The 26,611-nt window shown below is 24.9% G+C and overlaps 2 protein-coding genes across 2 annotated transcripts in view; both read right to left on the reverse strand.

Annotated features, from left to right (window-relative positions):
- The window catches only part of LOC136985829 (agrin-like), a 65,106-nt gene extending 57,192 nt beyond the window's left edge, over positions 1 to 7,914 (reverse strand). The window contains exon 1 of the mRNA XM_067283191.1: positions 7,801 to 7,914. The gene's annotated coding sequence lies outside the window, so the exon portion shown is untranslated. The remainder of the gene's footprint in view (positions 1 to 7,800) is intronic.
- Positions 7,915 to 18,728: 10,814 nt separating this feature from the next.
- Positions 18,729 to 20,348, reverse strand: Mos (Mos oncogene). Its single transcript, XM_067283203.1, has 4 exons — positions 19,741 to 20,348; positions 19,439 to 19,655; positions 19,060 to 19,375; positions 18,729 to 18,993 (listed from the first exon to the last, which is right to left on the reverse strand). Exons 1-4 carry the CDS (start codon positions 20,255 to 20,257, stop codon positions 18,826 to 18,828), a joined length of 1,218 nt encoding a protein of 405 aa, XP_067139304.1. The 5' UTR covers positions 20,258 to 20,348; the 3' UTR covers positions 18,729 to 18,825.
- Positions 20,349 to 26,611: the final 6,263 nt, after the last annotated feature.

Here is a 26,611-nt window from a genome sequence, read left to right on the forward strand (position 1 = left end):
TACAAGACACGTGCAACATTTCCAACAATTTGTCATCCAGAAAGTTCTCTCTTTATTTGAATTCTTACAAGGGAATAAAAACATTCTTTCCAAAAAAGAAAAAAATTGGGACCTTCTTTACAAACAAATGATTGATTTTTCTTTTCCATTTTGCAATATAAACACCCCACAATATACTATTTATATAGGAGAAAGGGGGTCCTTCTTGTGATTTATTATGATATTGCACTGATGTGCATTATTTTCTAGGTGCATTCAATCTGTTATATCACATATAAGATAGAAGAATCTATAGGGTTTTGTGTGCTGAATGACAAAATTTATCTATATAAATTATTTTAAAATTTTGATTTGGGATATATTCACTTTCCTATTGACCTCATCTTATTCAATTTCCAGCATCCATCTGGATCGATAGGAAGAGATTGAAAGTGACTGAATAATATAGAAAAATATATATATATTATTTTCCTTCAAAAAATTTATAGTTTTTATTAATATCATCAATATAAATTCTAAAGAAATGAAATTTATAAATTTTTTATCTGAAAAGTATTCGTATGTATTCTAAAAATGCACAAGATACTCTCAAATTCATCTTGGTTATCTTCTTGTTAGCTTAGTGTTTTTTAAATGAATTTTTAAATAAAAATTAATGTGTTTTAATCTAATTAAATGGCAAATTATAATTATAAATGCGTTATTATCAAAATTATTCGTAAATATTTTTCTAAAAAATAGAAAGTAAAGAGTAAAGATAACCAAGATAAACTGGGATCACTCGGGTTCATCTTGGTTATCTTTTTTAACTTTGGTGTTTTTGATAATTTTTAGATGCCAAAGTTAAATATTTTTAAAATTTAACTAATAATAAGTTATAATTATAAATATTTTCTCGATTTTTACCTAAAAACTCCATACTTTTTAGCTTTTTAAATCTACATTTTGAGTTATGAGTTGATTTCTTAAACGTTTAAAAATCATTCTAAAAATTTCATTATAGAAATATACAATAATTTTAACGCTTCAAAATATCCACAAACGACCAAAAAAATAAATTACAAACGTAAAAATAATCCAAAAAATCAATATTTTGGAGTTTATTCAACAAGTTTTTTTTTTAAATTTCTAAAAAAAAAATGTAAAATATAAATAAATTTAATCTTCTAAAAAGTTTATATTTATTGATCAAAATATTAAAAATGAATTATGAGTTTTTTTGCTACATTTTATTAATATAAATAATTCAGAGTAAAAATATCAATGTATAAATATATATATAAATTTTTTTAAAGTTGTGTAATCGGGTTAAGTCGTGACACGTGGTATCAACTACTAAAAAAAATCATTTTTTATATCAATCAATGCGTTGATAAACTTAATATGAAAAGTAACGATAGAGTTTTTATCGAGTTTTTGGATATTTGAGCATCAGATGGACACTCATCTTCCATTCATCACCAATCTAAAAATCCCAGAAACGTAGAAATAATCGAAAAAAATATTATAAAAAGACAAAAAGTAAAAAAAGTCAACCTTCGAATTATTTATTTATTTTTGTTTTGGCATTCTTCTTTGTTTTATAGCAAAAATAAAGTGTATTTATTTTTGCTTTCTTTGAATTGTTTTCTTAGATGTGAAACCGATGAAACTATCCAAAATAATATTACTTCTTCCTAAAATCAATAAATGTAACTGTCAATACATAAAGTTCTATCGGGAGTGGCAGGTCTTGATTTGATTTTTTTTCCGCTAAGTTATATATATATATATATATATATATATATATATATATAATTTCTTGCCTTTTTTAAAATCGGTTATAAATTTATAAATATATATATAATAATTTTCGTTTTTCTTAAATCTTCTGGAGGAAAAAAATCTTTCCAAATCACATTTTTATCGTTTATAAATACAGGGATGCGGCCAGATAAACTCTATAATCTTCTTACTTATATGCATCGTGTACAGATATATATATATATATATATATGTGTATGTGTGTGTGTATGTTTTAGATTTATACCCCGCATATCTTCTAAAATATCCAATTTTGTAGGATTTTTTAGAGGGAGGACGATGAAAAATTTAATATAAAATGGTTATAAATCGATTTTTGCGATAATAAATTCGTGTTTATTGATGAGAGTTAGAAATTTCTGCCGAAAAACACATTATTTTAATTAATTTCTTGAAGATAGTTGAAGTAAACTCGAGTGTTTTCTTTGAATGGTTTCTTTAGTTTTTTTGCTTGTCAGCACTCATAAAAATCTATTCGTTTGAAAATAAAGAAGAGAAAGTATCTTGATGTGGTGATACACGTTACAGTACTTACTTGCCACTTTCATTACTTAAGTCACGCAATGCTACTGAATATAAAGCATTCTTGAGTGGAAATCTTTCAAAGTAATTTGAAATGACACCATTTTTATATATCATAAAACAGGAAAAACTGTTTTACTTGCATTAAATTGAAACTATTTACTTTGCTTTTTACTCCTAGCAACATTTAATGAAAGAAATTGGATAAAATAATGAAATTTCTACCTCTAATTTCTTCACTTGTATAACAAGCAGTGATGAAATTAGAGGAAAAAATTAAATTTTCAGAATGAATCACGTATGGTTTTTAACTCTACTCTTCTGAACTTATAATGAAAATCTCTTCAGAAAATTATGAAATTTTACGACATTTTTTGCAAAATTTCACGTTATTTTACATAAATTTCATTTGCGCAATACGTTGCAATGTTTGCAATAACGTATACATAATATCCGCTACAGTATAATGAACATATTATTGTACAGGTACCACTTGAAATCCTGTATCTCTTGCTGAATTTTTAAGTAACTGATACAAAGTTCCTATTGTTTACACATCTAGAACATCCTACAACATATTGTGCATTTTCTCCAATCATCAGCAACATTTAACATCTTTCTACAACACGAATATTGAATTTCTCATCACTCACGCAACATCTAAAAATATACTTTAATGGAGTTGTTAAGATTTATTATAATTAACTTCACTGTTTTCGCACCTACTTGAGGCTGCTAATGTGAATCAAAAAAAGTATACATCATCTGGTGATAATGTGATAAATAAAAATAAAAATAAACAGTTTTTTGAAGTCCGTTATCTATGAAATAGCGACCTTATCGGTTCCACTCTATTCGCGCTACGGATCAATATCGAATACATGGTTTAAGAAGAATATTTTCTGTAAAAAAGACAGGCCACATCCTTGTAACATCGATACGAATTACATCGTAACTAAACTCTTGTGATTCCTTAGATGATCCTTTCATTGCTTCAGGGATACACAAAGAGAAAAGTTATGTCAATGGCTGTGAAGAAATTCTTTAGCTGATCTAATTTTGATATGTGTTATTATTATATTTATTAAGTTAGCAACACGATGGTAACAAAAAAAATCAAGTTTAGATTTATTGAAGGAAACAATTCTGGAAAGAATCGAAGTAACGATACCATGAAGACCTTGAAGTGACAGTTATTGCAATAAAGAAAATCGAATGGTTTTCACTACTAAAAACACAAAATATTAGTCTAAAAGTATAATTTTTAATGTTCTAAATCTATAATTTACCTTTATACGGTCACAATGGTCCTTATAAAAAAAAAATAAATAAATAAATAAAACGTGCGTTTTGGATATGCCAAAGAGATACTCGCTGCTCGAAAACCCACATTATAGTTTATTTTTGGGCATTTTCAATCTTCATTTACATAATTTGAAATAGTAAAAAGGTAGTTTAAACATCCAAAAACGTATACAACAAGAAATTTTTTAAGAATAAAGGTTTTTTGGGGGGAATTGTTGTATACTAAGTTTTCTAAATAAGCTATGTACGGTGTTGAAATGTATAATCAATGGAGCTAAAGGCTAAATTTAATGATTCAAATTATAGCCTATAATATTTGGTATAAGATAATTAAATGTAGATTGTGTAAACAGTAGTAGAGTTACGGTTATGTGATGCTGCAGTTCGATTGTTACGCTTTCATGATAATCAGTATTCAACAGAATGCATGTAAACGGTGCATTCAGACATAAATTCCAGATACTCGCTTTCTTGATAATATATTTTCCGAAAAACATTAATTTTTTAGAAGATTCTTATATCATTTACAACATAAATCCAGGGAAGCAAGTGGCATTACATGTCATTTTGCCCCATTATGCTGCACCAAAAAATCTTAATTACAACTAAAAATTAAAATAGTTTTAATAGATTAAATTTTTAAAAATTTTTTTGACATTAAAAATAATTTAAAATGTTTACATTTAATATATATATATATTAAAGATATATTTTAAAGATAATGTTGAATAATTTGTTTTTATAACGATGTTGATAAGAAAGTCAAGACGCGGGTACTGGAGCCGCCATTTTAGGACTTTTTGAGTGGCATGTTTAAAACAAACTTGTACCAGCAGTCAGTTTCATACGACATTAATTAAACTAATTTGTGCAATTTTAGTTAAATTAATGTCTTATAAAACTGACTGCTTGTACAAGTTTGTTTTAAACATGCGACTCAAAAAGTCCCAAAATGGCGGCTCCAGTACGCGTGTCCTGACCTTCTTATATAGACCATGATCGATTATCTTTTGCTGCCATCTACCGAATAAAATGTTATATAAAAATAGTTTTAAAATTTAACAAAAGATGGCAGCATCTATAAAATAATTCTAAATTGTCGATTTTTATAATTATTTACTTTAAAAATTACAATAATTTAAAAACAAAATATTTCATATATTTAAATTTTTAAAAATATTTATTTTATTAATGATAATATTAATAAAATATAAGTAACGTTAAATAAATATGTAAATATTAAAATAAACATAACCAAACGATCGCCTTAAATAATCGGGCTATAACTCTGCTAATTTAATAATTAATACTAAGTAATTTGCTACTAGAGGCGCCATCTCTTAACTAAATTAATTATTATAATTTTAATAATTTATTAAACAATTTAGAGCCATCTGGAAGAAAAAAATGACTAACCCGGGGCGGTGCCGAAGCCGCAACCTCCGCTTGCCGTTGGTTATATTTCTAAATATATATCTGGCTTCGCGATGTTTGATAAACTTATATTAAAATAAACATTATATCAAATAAATAAGTAAATAAATTACAAATTTAAAATGAATAATTATCAACTGACTGCTCGAAGTTGATAATTGTAGTAAACAAGTAATGACAAATAACAAATTATAAATAATAAAACTTCTAATATTATTAATTAATTAATTATTAAATCACATCAATAAATTAAATTACTTTAATAAATTAAAACTTCTATTAATTTATTGAACATTTTATAATTTTCCCACCAGGTGGCGACGTTTATGTATCATCGATACCTTATCGAGCAGCGGCTGCATTTTTCATAATTAAAAAACAAAAATTTTTAAAAATTACATTTCTTTATTTGCATTGTTTTATAAATAAACATGAAAGAGGAGGAAAAAATTAAAAAAAAAACATATATTTTTTAATTAAAATCCGGAGATTTAATAATTTCGCAATTTTGTATTGTTCATAATTTAAATAACATGTCTTTATCTTATATACTTTTTAACTTTTTTAATAAATTTCAGGTTGAGATATATATTAATATAGAAATATTTAACTAGAAAACTAAGGTTTATGAAGTTAAATATTAAAAATATTTTAAAAAACTTTTTGCATTTAACTCAAAAAGTACATTTTAATTAAATAAGAATACATAAAAATTTTTAAAGAAACTTTTAATTTATTTTTAATATATAAAACTACGTTTTTTATATATTTTTAGAGTTTTGAATGGTTACGATCTAAATCAGTTTCATGTTAGTGGCAATAGATGGAGCCACGATGTTTACACTTCCCACTTAATTAGGATGGGTATTTATTATTCTGAAGGAACATCTAAAAAAACAGAATAAACGTGTTTGGCCCTTCCACTCGAACAATTTCTTCCAAGAACATAATCCTACTGACTTTAAACTGAATCGACAATGCATAACCACAACCAGACTACATTTTAAAAATTTTTTTCTCTTTATAATTTCCAGAATTATGACTTGTCAAATAAAACCAATTATATTTTTTAGAAAGAAAAAAAATTCATGTAAAAATCCATAAAAATTTATCTTCCCACTCCATTTTTTTTAATATAAATTTTTAACTGAATTAACTAAAAATTTTCACATAAAAAATACACACAAGTTTGATTTTTTTTGAATTTCTAAAAACACAAATTGATATCAAAAATTAATTTTTAAGTTTATTTTTTGATTGTCAAAATGAATTAACTGATTTTTTTAAAAAAATTCCACACAAATTTGAGTTTTTGAATTTCTAAAAATATCAGAAATTAGCATTTAAAATGTTTTGTTTTGAAATTTTTAAATAGACTTTTAAAAACTTTCCACACTAAAACACATAAGTATGATTTTTTGTAGTTCTGAAAACCATCAAATTAAGTCTAAAAAAATTATATTTTTGATTTTTCTAATCTATTACTTATTAATGTATTTATATCTTATTAAATTTATAAATGTATTTACATTTAACTATAAAAAAATTACATAATTTAATTTAATGTTTTTTTTTTAAATTGGCCTGAAGTTAAATGCAATTAAGTGGAGTTAATTTTAATTAGTATGAAAAGATTCATTTTTATGGCTATTTAACTTCATATTTTTCTTAAATATATAAATATTTTAATCATTTTTTAAAGAAAAATTTTTTTAAAAAAAGGAAAAAAAATCATGTAATCACTCAACTTTAAATGTAAAGAAATATAAAACTTATCTCTCTGGTGTTTTATAGAATTGTGAATTAAATTTTTAAGAAATAAATTCTCAAAAAAATCTTTCATTAAATAATGTACATTTTAAATCAAAAAACAATTTGAAAAATTCATAAAATTGGAAATTACTAATTAAATTTATTGAAGGAGAGAATATATTGATTTTTTAGAAACAGTTTGGAATTTTTTTGAAGTTAGAAACTGCTATTTTGAAATCATTACAGTGTGATTTGTAGAGATAAAAAGGGATGAAATAAATGAGAAAATTCAATAAATTATAATATTATTTGAATGTTTGCATGGAAATATTTTTATAAAAACTTTTAATTAATAAATTTTAGATATAGTTTCTTTGTTTGCTATTAAAGTATTCACAGAAATTTATATTCTTTTGAAAAAATTTGAAGATGTAGTAGCATATATCTCTAGGCTCATATATAAGAAAAGTATATCTAAGAAAGACTTCTATATTTACTTTAAAAAAAATCTTTAAATATACTGTATACATATCTGTATTTTTAGAAATTCATATTTACAAAAAATATATATATATAAAAAGAGGAACCAAATAAAATTTTAAGATATAAAAATTTAAGATTATATATATATATATAAATCTTAACAGTCACAGAGAAAGTGTGTGTTAAGATGCGGGTTGTTTCCTTATTTTATTTTATATTAAAATAGAATAAAAATATTTTAAAATATTTAACAAAATAAGTTATTAATATATTTTCATGAATAAATTTCATTTTATTTATTTATATACATATTTTTCTAGTAATTTAAAAATTTCCTGAAAGTTAGATGCTGATGTCTCTTCAGCATCCCTGGATGTTGGATGCTGGAATGATGCTGGAATCAAGTTGTATCTGGCTTATTAAGTTTTCTTTCTGAGTTATTTTTTGATATTATTTTCTAAAAATAGTTGATTTTTTTTATATCGTTTTATTCAAACTTACTTCAACTAACAGCATCTCTTCCACATTGTTTTTTTACTTCATGATTTAGCTTCAGTTATCCTCTTCAACTGCATCATAACATATGAGATTTGTGCTAACTTTACTCATTTTTCTCTTAAATATCTAAAAAACAAAGAAGATATTTTATAAATTTGGATTTTTTTTAGAAAAAAAAAGTATTAAAGTACTGTACATAAGGGTATTATATATATATATATATTGTAAGATAATAAAAAATAAATTTAAGATAATTAATTATAATTAAAAATGAATTCTTTAATTTCTAAAAAATCCGTTTAATTTATTGTTGGAATTTTTATTCTTTTTATTCACTTTTAAACAAACAATTTATTTAATTTTTATCCTAGATAAATATGATGATAAATTATATTAATTTAGATAAGATTTCCCTTTGATAATTTTATAATTAATTTATTTATTTACTCAATCTTCACTTAAATTTATCTCCTAATTATTTAATAAAACAAATCCTAAAAATTTAATTTTCAAGTCAAAAATTTATTTATTTATCAGATAATAATATTAATTAATTAATTTAAAATAAATTCTTAAATTAATTATATTAAATTAGAAAAGTTTTTTTCTTTTCTGCTTTATTTTTACAACAAATTAAATTATTTTTTAGATTTTTAAAGATTTAAAAAAAAATGAAATTAAAATTATTTGTTCAGTTTTTAAACATTTTTTTATTTTTAAATCTTTTTTTTAAATAAAATTTTAATTTTTTTTTGATTTTTTTGATTTTTTGAAAAATTTTTAGGTTTTTTTATTGCATTTTTTGTGTTTTTGAAACGTTTTAAGATTTTTTAGAATTTTTCATACAAATTTAAATTTTATTTTCAATTTTTTAGTGAAAATATGAATTAATGTCCAGATATTTTTCAGGGGGAAAAGTTTAGAATTTTAAAATAATATTTAATTAATGAAATTCAATAAAAAAATATTGATTTACTGAAAATAAAAATTCATATTTTAATTTATTATTATTATTTAAAAAAGTGAAATAATTTTAATAATAATCTTAATGAATTTTTAATATCAAAAAAATTTTTTAAATGTTAAAAATTAAAATTTCTGCTTCATTAATATGCAAAAGAATTTTTAGAAGAAAAAAAAAATTGTCAGTAAAATTTTCAATTTTTTAATTAAAATTCAGAGCTTAAAAATTAAGTTATTTATAAATTTAATAATTAATTACTTTTTAATTAATTTAAACAAATTTGTCTTTTTAGAAATTAATAAAATTTTAAATTTTGAATATTCTTTTTATTAAAAAAATATTTTATTTTATTTAAGCTTCCATTCTTTTTATAAATTTAAATATTATGTTTTTAGGTGGTTTTTTTATCTTTAAAAAGATTCAATTTTCCACGTTAATAAATTGTTAATTATTTTTAAAAAAACAAAATTTTAAAGTAAATATAAAAATGAAAAATTTGCTATTTTTTTAAACATTAATTTTTAAAAAAATTCATTTAAATTTTGAATATTTAAACAAAAAACTTAAGTTCTATGAAAGAAAATCATTTATTTGAACAATTCTTTTTATTAAAAACATCACTAAAAATTTATTAAAATTTAAATATAAATATATAAATGAATTTTTTATAAACTCAAAAATTCAGTTTATTTTGGAATTAAAATAGATTTTTGTTTTTAACATCCAAAAAATTTTTATTATTAAATTTTATAAATAAAATTCGTTTGAATAGTTTTTTAAAAAAATAATAAATTAATAATATATAAGCAGAAAAAATGATGTAATTTATATTTTAACTAACTTTTAATATTAAATTTTAGGGAGGAAAATTATAAAATTCAAAAAATAACTTTAAAAATGAAAAAAAAATTAACTTATTTAAACAGTTTATTAATTTAAAAAATTATTATAAATTCCAAAAAATTACTGAAAATATAAATATGATACAATTTATATAAACTCTAGACTTTTTTTTTTTAGAATTTAAATGATTTTAAGTATCTTTTAAGTTGGAAAAATCTAAAAAAATTTTATAAAAGTGCCCCAAAAAATTCAATATTTAATTAGAATTGAGAATTGAAAATTCCAGCTATTTATAAGATAACAAAGTAGTTGTAACGATTAAAATCGACGTTTTTCTTCGGTAGCATCCATCTTCTAAAAACTTTGCTTTGATAGATCATGTAAAAATAGTGTTTTTTTTTTTTTTTTTTTTTGAAACTTTCCATCCTCGGGGCACATTCCTAAGGGCAAAACGAGACAAATGGAACAGAAGAAATGAGATTCTCTTTTTTTTTCTTATTGATAAATTATATATTTTCTGTAAAACAGATGTCCGGATCTGGATGAATTCGTTGGAATTTCCACAAAATTTCGGGTGTTTATCTCATAAAATATTACTGGAAAGCATGGAAACGAAATTGAACCAACGACATAACTATATTACTTTCTTTCTCTATCCAAAAATATCAAAAACAAAAATTAAAAACAAATTCTTTCTTCGTTTCTAAAAACACAAAAAGTTCTCATCCTCTTATAACTAAGAATATCCTTTTTTTGCTGTAAAAATAACGAAAAGGTCTTATTTTTTGTAAAAAAGTCATTAATTTACTAATTCAATATTTGTAACTTTTAGATGTTAAAATCTAAAAGTAAACGAAAAGGTTGTCCTGTCAAAAATCAAAAAAAAAAAAATTATCACATTCATAAAAATAAGACAAAAAAAAACTTACTTTCTATGAAGAAAATCCTCGTTTTATCAATTTAATAATCGAATTTTTTACATATCAAATCCAAATCACAATAAAATTAGATGTGTTTTTATATCTATCTAAAAAACAATCCTATTTTTGAATTGATATAACGATGATTTTCTTGATAGAAAGTGAAATTTTTCTTCTATTTTTTATAGGAGGATGCGAGAATTTTTTCTTATTTATTTCTGGCAGGACAAATTTTCTGTCTTTTTAGATATTAAATCTAAAAATGTGACAAAATTCAACATGTCAGGAATCAAAAAAGATTCACTTCTTCCCCTAAAAAAGAAGAGGAAAAAATCACTCTTTCTGTTAAAAAATCATTGTTTTTATCAATTTAATAATCGAATATTTCAGTTATAAAATTTTAAAAAAAATTATAAAATTAAGTATTCTTCGATAATCATTTAAAACAAGTTTTATTTAATGAAAAGGATAAGGTTTTTTAGGAGGGAGAAAAGATATAAGTGAGATAGAATAAAAAAAATCGAGTTTAAAAAATAATTTTCTTAAGCTATAAAAGTTTCAAAAACTTGTTACTCAAACAAAGAAATAAAGATATAAAAATGAACCAACATCCTTCTAATCCTCCAAAAAAAAAGGAAGAGAATAATACGTAAAGAACTGATTATGATATTCCCATGTGATACCATTCCAAAAATTTGAATGAAGAAGAAGAGGGAATGACTCGAGAAGAGATCCTTGTCCGATTAGAAAGAGATCACATTTACCTAAATCTCTTGGATAACCGGTTACTATGACAACAACATCCAGTTCCGTTTTCGTTTTCCCAAGAGATGAAGAAGAAAACATTGAATATATATATACTTTGCTCCACTTTCATTATTATTTATTTCTTATATTTACTTTATGAATAATATATTTATATATATATATAGTTAACATATTTGATTTTTTCGATAAAATTTTTTATTAGTTAAAAACCTCGAAAAGATCAGAAAAATTTTCACTATAAAAAATCATCTCAAGCTTCTCTTAAGCATGACATTATTTTCTAATTTCTAAAAAATTATATTGTGTAACATGTGTGTAGTTAACGCATTTGTGTTTCTAAAGCCATTTTATGTGTAACACTCAAAAAATAAGCGAAATTTTCAACATACAAGAGTCATTTTGGGTATCTCTTGCTTACTATGGATGAGATTTTTGCTAATTTCTGAAATATTTATCATGTCTATCTTTAAAAATTTATGCGTGGATGATTTTTTAGATTGTATAATTTGATTTTTATTTATTTTTAACTTAGATTTTTATCGCCTTTTCGCGATATTATTATTTTTCTGCGTGACAATTCGAGATCAAATGAGAGCTTTATATATAAGTTATATATATAATATATACACAAACACGCAAACTGTAACAATTATAGAAATAGCTTTTATTCGAAATTTATTAAAAATGATGCTGAGTTATTTGTTTCCTTGTTTAAAATTCTAAAATGTAAAATACAAAAAGAATTTATATGTTTAGACCTATATAACATATCGAGAGATAGTTTATATTTTATTATGGAAACCTCATGCAGGATGCTGGAAATAAAAATAAAAAAAAGTTTTTAGAAAGAAAGCGGATCGATGAATCAAAAAATAAAAATAAAAATAAAAAAGCTGAATAGTATTATTCTTTTTTTTCTAGTTGCATTGCTGATCAGAAGTAACATTGATAGTATAAAACGTCTAAAAAATTCGAATCTTTTTACTTCGAATGATTCCATTTAACTGATTTATGTGAAAATCTATAAAGATTTTATGGATTTTAATTATTAAAATACCTTTATTATTTAAATTATTCTTTAATTTAATTATATAATCGTTAAAAACTCAAAAATAATTTTTTTTTTGTTTTTGAATATCTATAAGCAAATCTTGAAGACAACTCACTGCATATTTGAAATGATCTTATGGTTTAGGATTATAAAAATATCTTTAATACTTAATATTTGTTTAAATTATTTATTAATTATAACTTCTAAATATAAAGAGAATAAAAAATAATTATATAAACTTTGATTTTTTTGAAGATACGAGAGCAAACTTTAATGTATAATACGTGCGTATGTGTAAGTATTTGATGGCTTTTAATTATTAAAATATCTTAATTACTCGGATAATTACTTAAATTCCTTATTAATTAAGCAATTGAAACATCAAAAAATCAAAAATAATCATCCAACTTTAATTTTTCTTTTTTTTTTTTTTCGAAGATCAAGAGCAAATCAATTATACTCCATTTATTGATTTTTGTACTTAAATATGCCATTTTGAACTTCAATAATATAAATTTTTTAAATTTCTTTTTGTTTCTTTTAATTCAAAATGATGTATTTTTATTCATTTCGAGCAATTCTATAGCAATTTTAGTTAGTTTTATTGGATTCAATCGTTAAAAAACACTCATTTCACCGAAGAGGAATTCATTTAAATCAATGTTATCTTTTAATAGTTGGAAACATCTAATAAAAGCATTTGGTTATCAAAATTTCCATTTTAATATTATTATATTTGTAATTTTTTTCAAAGATAATTTATATTTACGCTTCTCTTAAGTTGAAATATTTTGAGGCATTTACAATTTATACAAAAATCTGGATGATTTTCGACGTATCATAAATTCTTTCTTTCATTTTTTCCTTCTTCTCTAAAGAATAGATTTCTCTGCATTTACAATTTATCAAATAAAATCACTTCGATATTTTCTACTTTTTTTTCTAAAAAAAAAATACAAATTTTTTCACTTATTTTCCATAATACTTTTATCTAATAATAAGTTATTATCCGTAGAAACAATGCAACAACACGAATCTAAAAAAGCAAAATTTTCTAATGGCATCGAGCAATTTACTTTAATTAAAATATATTGTTTTTGTCATTAGAAAATGTAATTTCTTTATCAAATTTTTATGATTTTTTTAAGAAAAAAAAGTAAAATAAACCGAAGTAAGTTTCCAAAAACATCTAAAAACCTTGATGAAGAAATTACATTTATCACATTTTTCCATTTACACAATCTTATGATTGAAATTTTAAGTTAAATCGATATAATTCCTTTCTTAAAAAAAAAATCTTTTAAAAATCTAATTAAATTGATAAGAGAGATTTTTAGATTTTTTATTCTAAAAATACAGTTTTAAAGTTTTTCTCTTATTTTTTTTAAAAAAAACTCTCCAAACAAATCGTTGATCCGGAAGATTTACATGATGTTTGTTTAATCGCCTTAAAGGCAAATCTAATTCTTCATCTGTTACAACAAATTTCAATTGTCTCCAGGTTATCTTCTGTACAGGAAAAAACAAGTGATTATATTCTTCTTCCCTTACTTTCTTCCATAAAATAGAAATAGAAAAAAAAATCTTCCATACTTTACCTTTTATAAATTATCAATATAAAGTCACAAACAAGATCTAACGAGCAGTTGTAACACCCGAAGAATCATCCAAAAATATTGAATCTGGTCTAAAAATAACTTTATGATGGATCCTGATTGAAGCTGCTAAATCTTCAACCAAATTTTCACTTGGTTCACTTCTAGGTTATGAGATTTTCGCTGGGATATGGTTATTAGTTTTGTGTTCCTTTCTTCGATTCCTCCGAAAAAAATATCGATAGCATCAGAAAGATCTTGAAAAATATCCATAGCTACAGGTGATGACTCGATTTTTTTTCAACGTTTCAAATATTAAACTGGATTGATAAATGTGTAAAATTAAATTTACGACAATTTATGTTCCTATTTTTTATTATTTTCTTCATTTTTTTTATATTGCAATATGTATGTATGTATGTATATATACGCTTTGCAGTGGAAAATGTTGAATATCTTTTTAAAAATCTTCTATAAATTCTAAAAGATTGCGTATTTAGAAGGTAGAATTTAGAATTTTTAAACTAATCTTTCAAAACTTTTTGGCTTTTCTCTAATTTTTATTATAAATCTGTGGAAGAAGTCGAGTATCTTCTTAAAAAATCTTTTGAAAATTCAAAAAATTTTCGATTTTTTTAATTTTCTAAAATTTAAATTTTCAAAAAAATCATTTGTGCTTTTGTAATTGTATTATTTGCCACTGCTCTAAACTTTCATTAATTTGTAATTTAAGTTTTTTAGATCAATTTTGTCTTTTTTGTGGAATAATTTTAAACAATTTTGTTATAAGTTTTACATTTTTCAAGTTTTCAAAATGTTTTTCGAATATTTCTCGATAACTTTTGTAGAAAACTGTAAAATTCTTAGCTTAGTAATAATTAGTAGTAATTTTGAGCTTAAAAATTTGAATTTATTTTCAGTTTCAGAAAATATATATAATGTTTCGTTCCATTTTTTAAAATTTAGATGATAATTTTTGTATTAAAAATTACTAAATACTTATAAATTACAAAGATTTCAGATAAAATAATTGAATATTTATTTTAATATAGAATTTTTATGATTACTTTTGAAGAAAATCGTGTTTATGGAAAGATACTTTCAATTACAGTCTAGTTTCGTATGTTCGAATTTCTGTGCTTTTAGATGCGTAACAAAGTACATCAACTTGCATATTTTTCTTTAATTCTAAAAATTCCATATACTTACATTATATGCCAACCATCAACAGCAAGGAGGTCCTAACCAACAGCTTAGAGAGAGAGGAGGAAGGACTGTCAAGATCATCATCATAGTTATGGCGGGTGGGTTTACATTCCTATAACACCCATTTCCGTTACATTTAAAGTATTTTCTGTTGTTGCTTTGTACATGGCTCGTCTGCTAGTGACATCTGAAGTGTGCTTTCTCCACGTGTACCACACACCACCTAGTGGCATGTGACGTCAGGAATCTAAACACCTCGATCGATAATGGATTACGCTTGTTGGATTCTTCTAAGTCGAGTACACTTGTGACAAAATATCGGCAACTGTTATGAATCTAGATAATTTGTTAACGTTAACGAATGAAGAAATTTGTAATTTATAATGTTAATATACTGTTTTGATGTGTATAAAGTGGAAATTACGCGATTTCAGAAACGTATTTAATACTTCAAACTTATGTAACTCGCCAGGGGTGCTCTTGAGCATGCTTCAAACGGCTTTGACATTAATTTTTTTAATGGATAATTATTAAATATTAATTATAATTACCATTTTTATGCCTAGAGTATTATTTCTCAAGCGTATTTTAGTCGGAGACATTCTTTAATATATCTGAATGAGATTCCAGAAACGCCTAACAGTTGCGAGCTACCGGTTGTAGTGTCTAAGAATTATAACGAAGAAAACAATACTATTGAAAATAAAGATTTATTATTAATATAAACAACTAATAGTGTATTTTTAGAAACAAATTCGATATTTCATGCAAACCGCTGCATTATGAATATTTAGAATTTTCTGTTGAATTATGAATATCTTAATGTATTGTTATAAGCCAATAGAAGTATAACATTTCCATAAATACCCATAATTAAGGAAAGTTAAAAGCATACATAAACTAATAAATATGAGGTTAAATTACTCGTATGTACTGCACCTACGTTCTTATTCTTATTTACTAGACAATGTCGTATGGCATTCACGTATTTTAATATTAAATTTGAATTTTTAGTGTAATAAAAGTAATTTAAAAGTTTTCAAAATCATCTCTTATTACTTATTTAAGATTTAATCAAATTTGAATTATCTTCTATTTTTGAATTATTTTTTGCCCTGTGGGCACTAAGAGCGTCTTTTAAATCGTATTCATCATGGATTCGACCAGATCCACAATAGGGAAGGCCGGATGATTAGGAATGGAACCCGACGTATCCGGGACAGATTGCACTCCGAAATATTCCTGGGGTTTTTTCGACCACTCGGATTCGATCCTAGGTAGGCTGATGCCTTTACCGCCTCGGCCATACTGTCCAAATTTGAATATAGCCTAATATGTTGAACATTCTTCAATCTATCAAAAATATAGTATACCAAATTAAATTATACTTTCATAAATTTTATTATTATAGAAAAATTTTATTTAAAAAACATTTGATATTTAACAATATTTTCTTCTAAAATTTAACCAAAAGTTACAGTAATACTGATAATATTAAATAGTAACAACCATTATAATCTTTACTGCATTATGAGGTATATTAAATCACTAAAAAATAAATTGAATTTTATTTTTAAAAACTTACACTAATTTTATTTTAAAAATAATAAGCGTAAATAAAAATATTTTTTTTTTTTAAATTAATAAAATTTCAATGTATAATAATCTGGCAACACTTATTTTTTCGAATTATTTATTTAAACAATCTGGCAACTTATTATTAATGTAACGTTGCCAGATAAATAAAGAACTAATTGGCAACATTGATTAAATTCAGTGTAAAAGTATTTATTTAACAAATTTAAGTGTAAATAAATAAATAAACTATATAATTTTATTATTTTTTCGATTTAAATGATTGACTTATAAATGATTAAATAACAAAAGTCTATGATTAATTCAATTATTCTTTTGAGTCTTACGATTAAAGTAACCGACTTAAAGATATAAAAAATAAATAATAAGACAAAAAAGTAGAAAAATTAGAATAAGAAATAAGCTTATCTTCGTTATGAAAGTAAAATCTTAAGAGCAAATTCGATTGTTTGCTTGGCATCATTGTATAAAGAAAATTCTTGTTTAATCTTTGATGTCCATCTTAGCGTATTGAACAACTAATCCAACAAATTGCTTAAAGCTAGACATGTTTAGAATACTTTAGTCTACATCAATATGTATCTCTTTCCCTTATTTTTTCCCCTATCTTTAATTATTTTATTATAGTCACTATTGCCATTTACTAGATTAGATCATTTAGAGGATCATCTTACTCATCAAATAAATTTCCATCGATTGAGCTCTTCATAATTCAAAAAAAAACTTGAATAAGAAATTAATTTCCGGTGCTTTCTTCTAAAAAAAAACACCGTAAATTAATTTCTTATTCAGTTTTATTTGAAGAAATCTTTTCTTCAGATAGAAGATACTTTATGGTCACGATATCAAATCATTATTTAGTGTAGTCACACCTTTTCGCTAGAGGAAAAATATCAGTAATAACTCTTATAAAATAATTATTTGAAGAAACGTTAAATGTGTTGTACGTTGTTATATAACTTTATACATTTTTAAAGAGTTTTTTTCATTGATTTTCTACCTGAATGACTTCTTTAACGTGTTAGATTCGTGAAGATTTCCATTATAAATGATAAATTTAATATCGTTTTGTAAACGATTATGGGAATGGAATCACGATTATTTGAACAATTATTTTTTTTTTATTTAGCCATTTTATTTAATATTTTATTTTTTAAGCACGGTTTTAAGCTTGTTTACTGTGTTGTCCATTAATTTTATGGATTAAATTCCAGTTAAAGTTAATTGTTGAAGGAGCTTTAACTTGATCTTTTACTTTAAATTTTATATGTTCTACTAGGTTTTAATTCTAAAAAATGTACACATATACTAAAATTATTGAAATTTAATTTTTTTAGATTCAAAATTCTAAAAACACATTAAAGTTTAAATTTTTCACTCGATAATTCGTAATCTTCAGCAAAATATTTATGAAATAAAATTAATCTTATTTAATCAAAATGCGAATCGAATTTTCTTTAAAAAATCAAAATCGATTCGAATTCTAGATTATAAAATAAAAAAAACTCGCCATTTATCATCTTCTCCGAAAGTAAAATCGAAAGATTTGTATATCATTCTGTTCAATCTAAGCAGAGAAGAGAGGAGGATGCAGTTTGTCGGAAGAGATGGATTTTTTTTTTTTTTTTGAAGAATTTTCATCTAATTTTGATATATGTACTTTAAGGCTGATAATTATATTTTATGATCATCGATATCGCTCTACGCGCATTTAAAATTGTTACTTCGCATCAAAGCATATCTCATACCTCTCGAGTTAGAACAGTAAATTCACTTCCTCTTCCTTTATATAATGACTAAATACAAAAATTACTATCCATAGATCATATAGATTTACTTATTTTACCCGTAAATTTTACAGAATTTTAAATTTAAGAGCTTAAAACTTATAAATTTCTAAGTTGATCCTTTTGTTCATCATATCTGTCTACATGGAGAACTTATTCTACCAACATAAAAAGTAAATTTTTTTTTTTTAGAAATTTTATCTAAAAACATTTTATTTTTATTCATAAACAACAAATAACAATTAATATACGTGTACAATTAAATACAATTAAAAAACTTCTGTATACGTTTTGCGTATCATAATACTGAAAAACTGGATATATTTTTCAAAATTGATACTAGTTCTTTACTTGTGGGCCTCTTTTGGGGTTCAGAATTCCAGCATTTCTTAGCACAAGCAGCATAAGAATGATCGCGGAATTTAACTAAACAATCGAACTCCGGTCTTACTTGACAAGCAACCACCTATAGAAAAAAAAAAATAGTGAAATCGCGTGTTAATTTACTGTATATCTCTCTTCCTTTACTCACACTGTATATAAGGGTGTGTAATTCTGTATCCGGGTAAGGTATCTCTCTAGTATACAACTGCCACATTAATATACCAAAGGAGTATATATCAGATTTAGGGGTTGGAGTTGAACCCCTTAAAACTTCTGGTGCACAATATTTAGGCGTACCGAGTATGCAGAATTGTAAAGATGTTCCATTTCTTATAGAACAACCAAAATCTGCTAATTTGCAATGATCGAAACGCGATACTAATATGTTCGATGGCTTCAGATCTGAGTGAACCACATCGTTGCTATGGCAGTATGATATTGCTGAACATATTTGTCGACAGAATCTGTAAAAAAAAAATGATTTTAATAGCATATAATATTTAAAATATCCTAGAACCATTATTTACCTCATTCTTCTGTTAGTAAACAATCTCTCTGAAGTATCGTCTAGAACTTCTTGAAGACTCCTTTCTCCGCCTATGTCCATAACAATTAAACGAATATTTGTGCGATCCTCGATAGCTAAAATCCTCACTAAATGAGGATGTCGAAGATTTAACGCATTAATTTCTCCTACATTAGGATCTCTAGGCTTTTTACAGATTTTTAAAGCAACAATATCCCCTGATAAATTGTAAAATTCATCAAAAATCATAAAATAATAGAAGTAAAATTAAATTTATAAAATATGCAAATTAGATTTCTTTACTTTTTAACTTTCCAGTTACAACCACTCCAAAAGAACCTCTACCGAGTTTTGTAATTCTAGGACCAATTTCTACTTGATGAAGAAGACAGGAACAGCAATTATCTTCGCAAGATTGGCAGAAAGTCCTCTTAGTTTTCAGACAAATGTGATTTTGTGAACCGATTAACAGTGATAGAGTGTGATCATCACACCTTCCTAAACATCTTGTATTCGATATTTCATGATTCCATATGGTTCTACGTACGTGTGAATGTAGTTTCGATACCTTTCGAGTGTCTCCCAATGGACTACATCGTAATCGTTTCCTGCATTTTGGAGTCAATAGTCGAACAACCTGTCTCCTTAATTTGGGAGATGGAGTGGATCTAAGTTGAGAAATTGGCGAATTACGCCTCACCAGACTCTTAACCACAGACATAAGAATCGATTCAATTAAACTACCAAAGCACGAATCACTCTTCTGCAGCATTAATTTGCATACAGCACGTGTCAAGTTGGGTGACAAATTACGTCTCATTCCACCACTAAAATATACTCAAAGTTCAAATTAATTCCATTTAATTTTCTGTAATAAATTATAATTTAAATTTCCTATTTTTAAAAATCGATAAACAATATAACTTTAACAATTACGAATAACGTAATTGTTAAATTTACCAATTAGAAAAAATTCAAAAAAATTCAAATGTCTATAAAAACCGCAACAAAAAAGCCAAAAAATATAAAAAATTAAATGTCAAAAATCAAGAAAAGAATATAAAAAAGATGCAATTTAATAAGATGAATTTATCATTATGATTTTTTTGAAGGAAAATTGGATATTTTTAGAATAAGTTAAAGAGTTTAAATTGAGTATATGAATACTGTGTATATATAACCTATATATATATATGCATATAATTTATAGAAAAAATAAAGAATTTTCTTTATTTTATGAGTATATTCTTTCATTAATATGAATGTCAAAGGTAGAAAATGTTTTGGTGATATAATATCTAGAGAAACAAATCCCCATCCCTCTGTACAAGGTTGCAATGTAAAAATACAGAAGAAAAAATAATAATAAAAAGATATATCGTGGAAGCTATTTTCAAAGTAGCATCGAGACATGACGAATGGAATAGCTGTCACGAGAAGGTCTATATCTTTGAACAATTGATGACTCTACTACATCCCCAGAATAATCGCTTCCCAATGTGATTTTTTCCTAATCATTAATAAAGAAAGAAGAAATCATTTTAACAACATTAACCAACTGAAAAGAGGTTGTTTAAATAGTTTTTAAACGAATACACAATAAATTTCTTTATTTTTTAACCTTCTATCCTCAGCGGGATGCGCTCTTTCTGAGATCTCTTCTTACACTTTGCAATCTCAAATTACAAATGGTAGACGAATAGATTCTTTCTTTACTTACCCTTAAAGGAATTTAAATAATGGCAAACACATTTTAGGATCTTTATAAATTTAAATTTGTCAAAGAATGATCGATGGTGTGATTGAGAAAGAAATAAGACTCCAAAAACTGAAGACACAATTTGGTACTTCGCCATTCTAAAATATCTAAATTGGTAATTGAAACTTAAGATACTGAGACTTAGAGGGAGAAAAAGAGAAAAAAAGAAGATAGAAAATGAAGCTGAGAATAATTATCTTGTAATCACATCATTGTTTAGGGAATTTTTACTCTTTTTTCTTATTCCTTCTTAGGGGAATTTCTCCTTTTCGTTTATTAACTTATGGCTTTTAATAGAATTTCCTACTTTAATTACTATTTAAACTTAAAAAACAAAAGTTTAATTCAAATAAAAGATTTTAGTTGATTATATTTGTGTAAATGAAATTTTTATTATTTAAATATGGCTATTTTTTTAAAATAAAATTGAAGTTGTTTGAATATGAAACGATGTTTATTAAGTTAAATTAAATTTAATATTAAAATTAATGCTGAAAATGAATATTTTATTGTTTATTTATCTATTTTAAAGTTTAAATTAATAATTTAATAAACTTTATCGTCATAAAATCGATTTTCGTGTAGTTCTATGAATACCTGCAACACACACTCCATTAGCCTTCATCATTGTGTTCTGTACAGATTCATTATTCTATATTTTTTAATCATTAAAAAATATGGCACGGGGATATTTTTGATGATATAACTACAAATTGAATCCATTTTTTTCATTCAAAAATTTAAATTATTTGAAGTAAAATGGGGTTGAAAGATCTTCTATAACTCTATTATCGTGTTTTTACGAGCCAACTTTGTAAAGAAACTCGGATAATTTATTTATTTACATATATATACACGTTTAAAATACAAGAAAATTCTAAATTTTTTTAAGGATTATAACGTTATAAAATATAAATTACAGTATTATTAAACGAGAGGGGAAAGAATAAAAAAACATTTCTCGTTTAACGTTAACGTAAAAAATGGATATTTGGCAACTCATTGAAGATTATCAAGGTTCTATCAAACTAAAAAAAATAGCCATATACCGATAGCAAGATGATGAAATATAAAAATTGAGTTTAAAATCACTAGACTATACTCTAAATGTAATTTTTTTTTCATGTTGGATCTATTTATTACATGTTTCAATCGATACTTATATATGTGATGGCAAGTAGAGCATTGTAAAAATCAAATAAATTTATTTGATTAGTTGCCCTTTGGGTAAGAGGCCCGTATCCATCTCTTTCGTAAATATCACATAATCGATACAAACTGCCCCAATTCACGTAATTGTCAAAACTTATAAAAGAACTAAAGTTTACTCTTACTTTAATATATTTTTGATGTAGACTAATGCAGTTTTCTACAAGTTCAATTATTTATTTTATTAAATTTTAATAGATTTTTTAAAGTTTAAAGTTGATCTACAGAGAATTTCTCTCTTTATTTCACTGTTTAAAATTAATCAGGGCAATTTTTATACAAATGTAGACGTTTAAGATGGGTCATAAAAGTAAACAATCAAGGTAGATGCGTAAACACATGTAGAAAAATAAGAAGAATAAATGTAAATAACAAAGGTAATCAGTAAATATAAGCGCGCAACATTAAATAGTAAAGGCAAGTACACAAATATAAACAGAGAGAGATTCGTACATGAATATAAAAGGCAGAGCTATGCACTAAATAGGCCTATATAAACTTAACGAATTTAGATGGATACATAAGTGTAAATACGGAGATAGGTGCATAAAAATAAATAATGAAGTGCATAAACATAAGCAAGAATGTAGATGCACAAATATAAGTACTGAAGAAGATGATAAAAATAAATAATAAAGGTAAGTGTACGAACGTAAGCATCAGAAATATATGCAAAACATAAACAGCAGTAAAGACAGGTGCATAAACGTTGGCAGTACAGATTGGTACACAAATATAAGTAATGGAATAATACACACACAGAAGATATGTACAGAAACGTACAAACTGAAGATAGGTAGACTACACTAAAATTAAATACACAAGCATAAAAAGTAAAATTAAGTACACCAACAGTTATACACAAAAATGTAAACAATAATGTTGTATATCAGAAAAACGTAGAGTTTAAACGTACTGTACGGTACATACAATTCACAAGATAACTAGATAAAAAGTATAAAATAAAATCGATTAATTTTTTATTATCGAATTGTATTAATTTTTAAAAATATCAAGTAAATGAAGTCATAGTAGGAATACAATTTATGACGGTGTGCAGAGGTTACGTGACAAGACGACATGTTCTCCTAATGATTCTCTAATGTCTTGTATTGGAATAACTTTGAGTCGGAGTGATGTCCAAATGAGTTTAGTCGACTTTTTTTTTTAGAAAATTTCTCCAGAAATTTGTACTAAACGCATTATACTAATTATCGTAAGTGCAACTTTAACATTATTTTAAAAGTATGTTCTATTAATAAATCCGTAAAGGATAAGAATCCTACTCGAGTTGAGAGAAACGGTTTTTTTTCTGAATCGATTGAAATGTGGTTTTTTTTAAGAAAGAAGAAGATAGAATTAAGTGCAATTGTATGATAATGCAATCTACCTTTTCTTTATCGATCACGCGAATTATCTTTGTACCTGGTACCAATTCGATAAATGAGACATCAAAAAATTTATCTACCTTTGTCTTTCACTGTGTTTTTTCTGATGATACCCTCCCGAATTATATAGATTTTTGTGTTAAATACCTGAAAATATCAAAAATTTACATCGTTTGGAATCATTTCGGTTTGGTAGATTTTTTGGGGGAAGAATTTTTTTTTAATTTTTTAGAAAGATGAAGTAATGAGCTTTTAATGATGTCGAGAACAGTAATAAGTAGTCCATTAGTGTGTTAATAATCATACTAAACAAAAGCACTAAGTGTCGAGTCGGTGTTTTCGGTTGAGTTTTCAGTTCAGAAATCGCTTATATTCCTCCGAGTTTTAATTTTTCCTCGGGCTTCGACAGCGAAAGGGTGTTTGTTGTTAGTCATTTAAATAACTAATTTAGTTGAAGACATGTTTCCATGTGATGAAACTAGAAAAGAAAAATGAGTAAACAAATATCTAAATTTTACCATTTTTCAAAATTGTAATTTCTTTCCTTCTTAATTGAACTTATTACTTGAGGATATCCGGAGTAAGAAGATGGCATAAGAATCTTCAATTTTTACTGTTGAAAAGTAAAAAAAAAACAATAGAATTATTCTGATTTTCTTGAGTATTTTGAAGCATTCTTCTTATTGAACACGGGAACATTGGAAACTGCAATGATTTTCTTAACAGAATTTTTTTCTTGAGGCCAATCAGAGTAGGACGATTATAGAAGAATCTTCATTTTCGTACTGTTTAACAGTAAAATTTCATATATTATCCTGCTCTTTTTGATTTTTATGAATGCTTATGAAGTACCCTTCTCGCTTTCTCTCTTCTTCTCTTGTTGAATCTACTGTATTCTTAAAGGACAATCAATTGCAACTCTTACAAACTCTTATATCAATTTTCAATTTTAATTAAGATCTTTTAAGAATAAAAGTAAAGAACTTTAGTTTTACTTAACATTAAGTAAACGTAATATTTAATTGTAATTATGAATATTCTGAAAGCGTAATACCTGTTGATAGTCTTTCATCAGAAAAATTTTAATTATATGTTGATTTTTAAGAATACTTTTATGAAGCTTTTATTGATTAATTAGATTTTTAAGCTAATTTTAATTATAAGAACGTTTGAACAATTTTGAAGTACGATTTTTGTAGAAAACACCACTTCTCGCATCAAAATAACAGTCGATTTTATTAAAAGTTTTGAGAATTTTATTGAATTTTTAAGCTTAAAATAAAGAAATTGTTCAACTATTATTAATGTTAAAAAAATATATATAATATTTTATAGTAATTAGCTCCGTTGAAAATTATTCCTTACAACAAAATCAGTTATATCTTACAGTTTTTAATCGCAAAAATAAAAGCTTGAACTGTCTCGAAGCAGTTCTTTATTGACAACGATTTCTTGTATTGAAATTCGTAAATTTCGTTAAGATTTTTAATAATTAAACACAATAAAATGGTCCAGTTTTACTTAATATATTCTTAATAAGATTTTTAGCAGTTGTGGAATAGAGTTCTTGCTGAAAACACCTTCTTCATGCAAGAAAATTCAATTACAAGCCGTTGAACATTTGTCATTTTTATGAAGGAAAAAAAAGGGCGAAAGGGTTTGTTCATTATTTTCCTGATAGGACCAATAAACAAGAATCCAGATTGCTCGGCTTAATCTATTTTAAATTTGCAGACACCGAGCAAACCACTTCCAGACCATTTGCCATTAAAGAAGTGTCTTTCCACTTGATCACCCTTACGTGTGCGGTGAACTAGTGGCTCATGTCTGCAATATATCACTGTAAGGAAAGACAGGAGGTATGTATGGGACAATGGTTGGCATCTGTCCTCTGACAGACACTCTACACTTTATGACACTCGCAGGAACCAGAAATTTTACGACAGTTAATATATATAACCCCTAAGCTCACATAGAAACTGTGTGGATACACACACACAAACACACAATAACCAATTTTAATTTTGGAAAGACCAACTTTGATGTTTTAATTTTAGAATTTTACGAGAGATATTCGATTTCTACCTTTTCTAATATTAAAAAAATACAGTTTTTCTTACTCTAAATGACCCTAAAATGGGTACAAAACTTAAAAATTCGACACTTTTAAATGGGTTTAAAGTCATCGCAGAAGGGTCAAGTTTGCTGCTAACTGATGTATCAAAATTCAAAATTTCTAGTGATGGTGTTTGGCTTTACGATGCTTTTCTACGTAGTGGAAATTCGTCTCATAAACACGTAACATTTATTAGTCTCACGAGTCTGGTATGAGTGTCACATAAATCGTTTAGTTGACTTTGTGCAAACTCCATTACGTGCAGCAGAAGTTGATGATGGTTGGAGAATTGTTTCTAAGATAATGGAATCTAACTACTTTTCTTTTTAAAATTCGTTAGTATACCTGAACCTATCTACTGTAAATTTACAGGTTAAGAGATAAGATAATGAGATAAGTTGGGGGATTAACAAGACATAAGAAGAAAGTTGTTGGAGTGGCGAGCTTCTATATTTAGAAAGCGATGAAAATTGCATTATATTCGACTAAAAATGGTCCATATTTTACAGGCTTTGCTAAGAAAATTGGTAGAGAGATTGGACTAATCGAATTATAAACATTAAAAAGAATTTTTATGTAGCGGAGTGAACGTCATTAATTTTGTAAGAGTGTAATCAATGGCCGAGGAGTTTACAAAAATCATTAAAGTTTGTAAGGTGATTGATACTATTTTCGTATACAATTTTCTTCAATTTAAATCTG

Source organism: Centruroides vittatus, unplaced genomic scaffold, assembly GCF_030686945.1.
Source record: "Centruroides vittatus isolate TY-2023 unplaced genomic scaffold, ASM3068694v2 contig_979, whole genome shotgun sequence".
Lineage (NCBI taxonomy): Eukaryota > Metazoa > Arthropoda > Arachnida > Scorpiones > Buthidae > Centruroides > Centruroides vittatus.

What these genes read in the sequence shown, in the direction of transcription:
- Mos (XM_067283203.1), bottom strand. Translation starts at nt 20,257, where the DNA reads ATGAGACGTAATTTGTCACCCAACTTGACACGTGCTGTATGCAAATTA. An exon ending in TTTACTAACAGAAGAATGAG is followed by an intron (nt 19,376 to 19,438) that starts GTAAATAATGGT and finishes TTTTTTTTACAG; the next exon opens with ATTCTGTCGACAAATATGTT. An exon ending in TACACACCCTTATATACAGT is followed by an intron (nt 18,994 to 19,059) that starts GTGAGTAAAGGA and finishes TTTTTTCTATAG; the next exon opens with GTGGTTGCTTGTCAAGTAAG.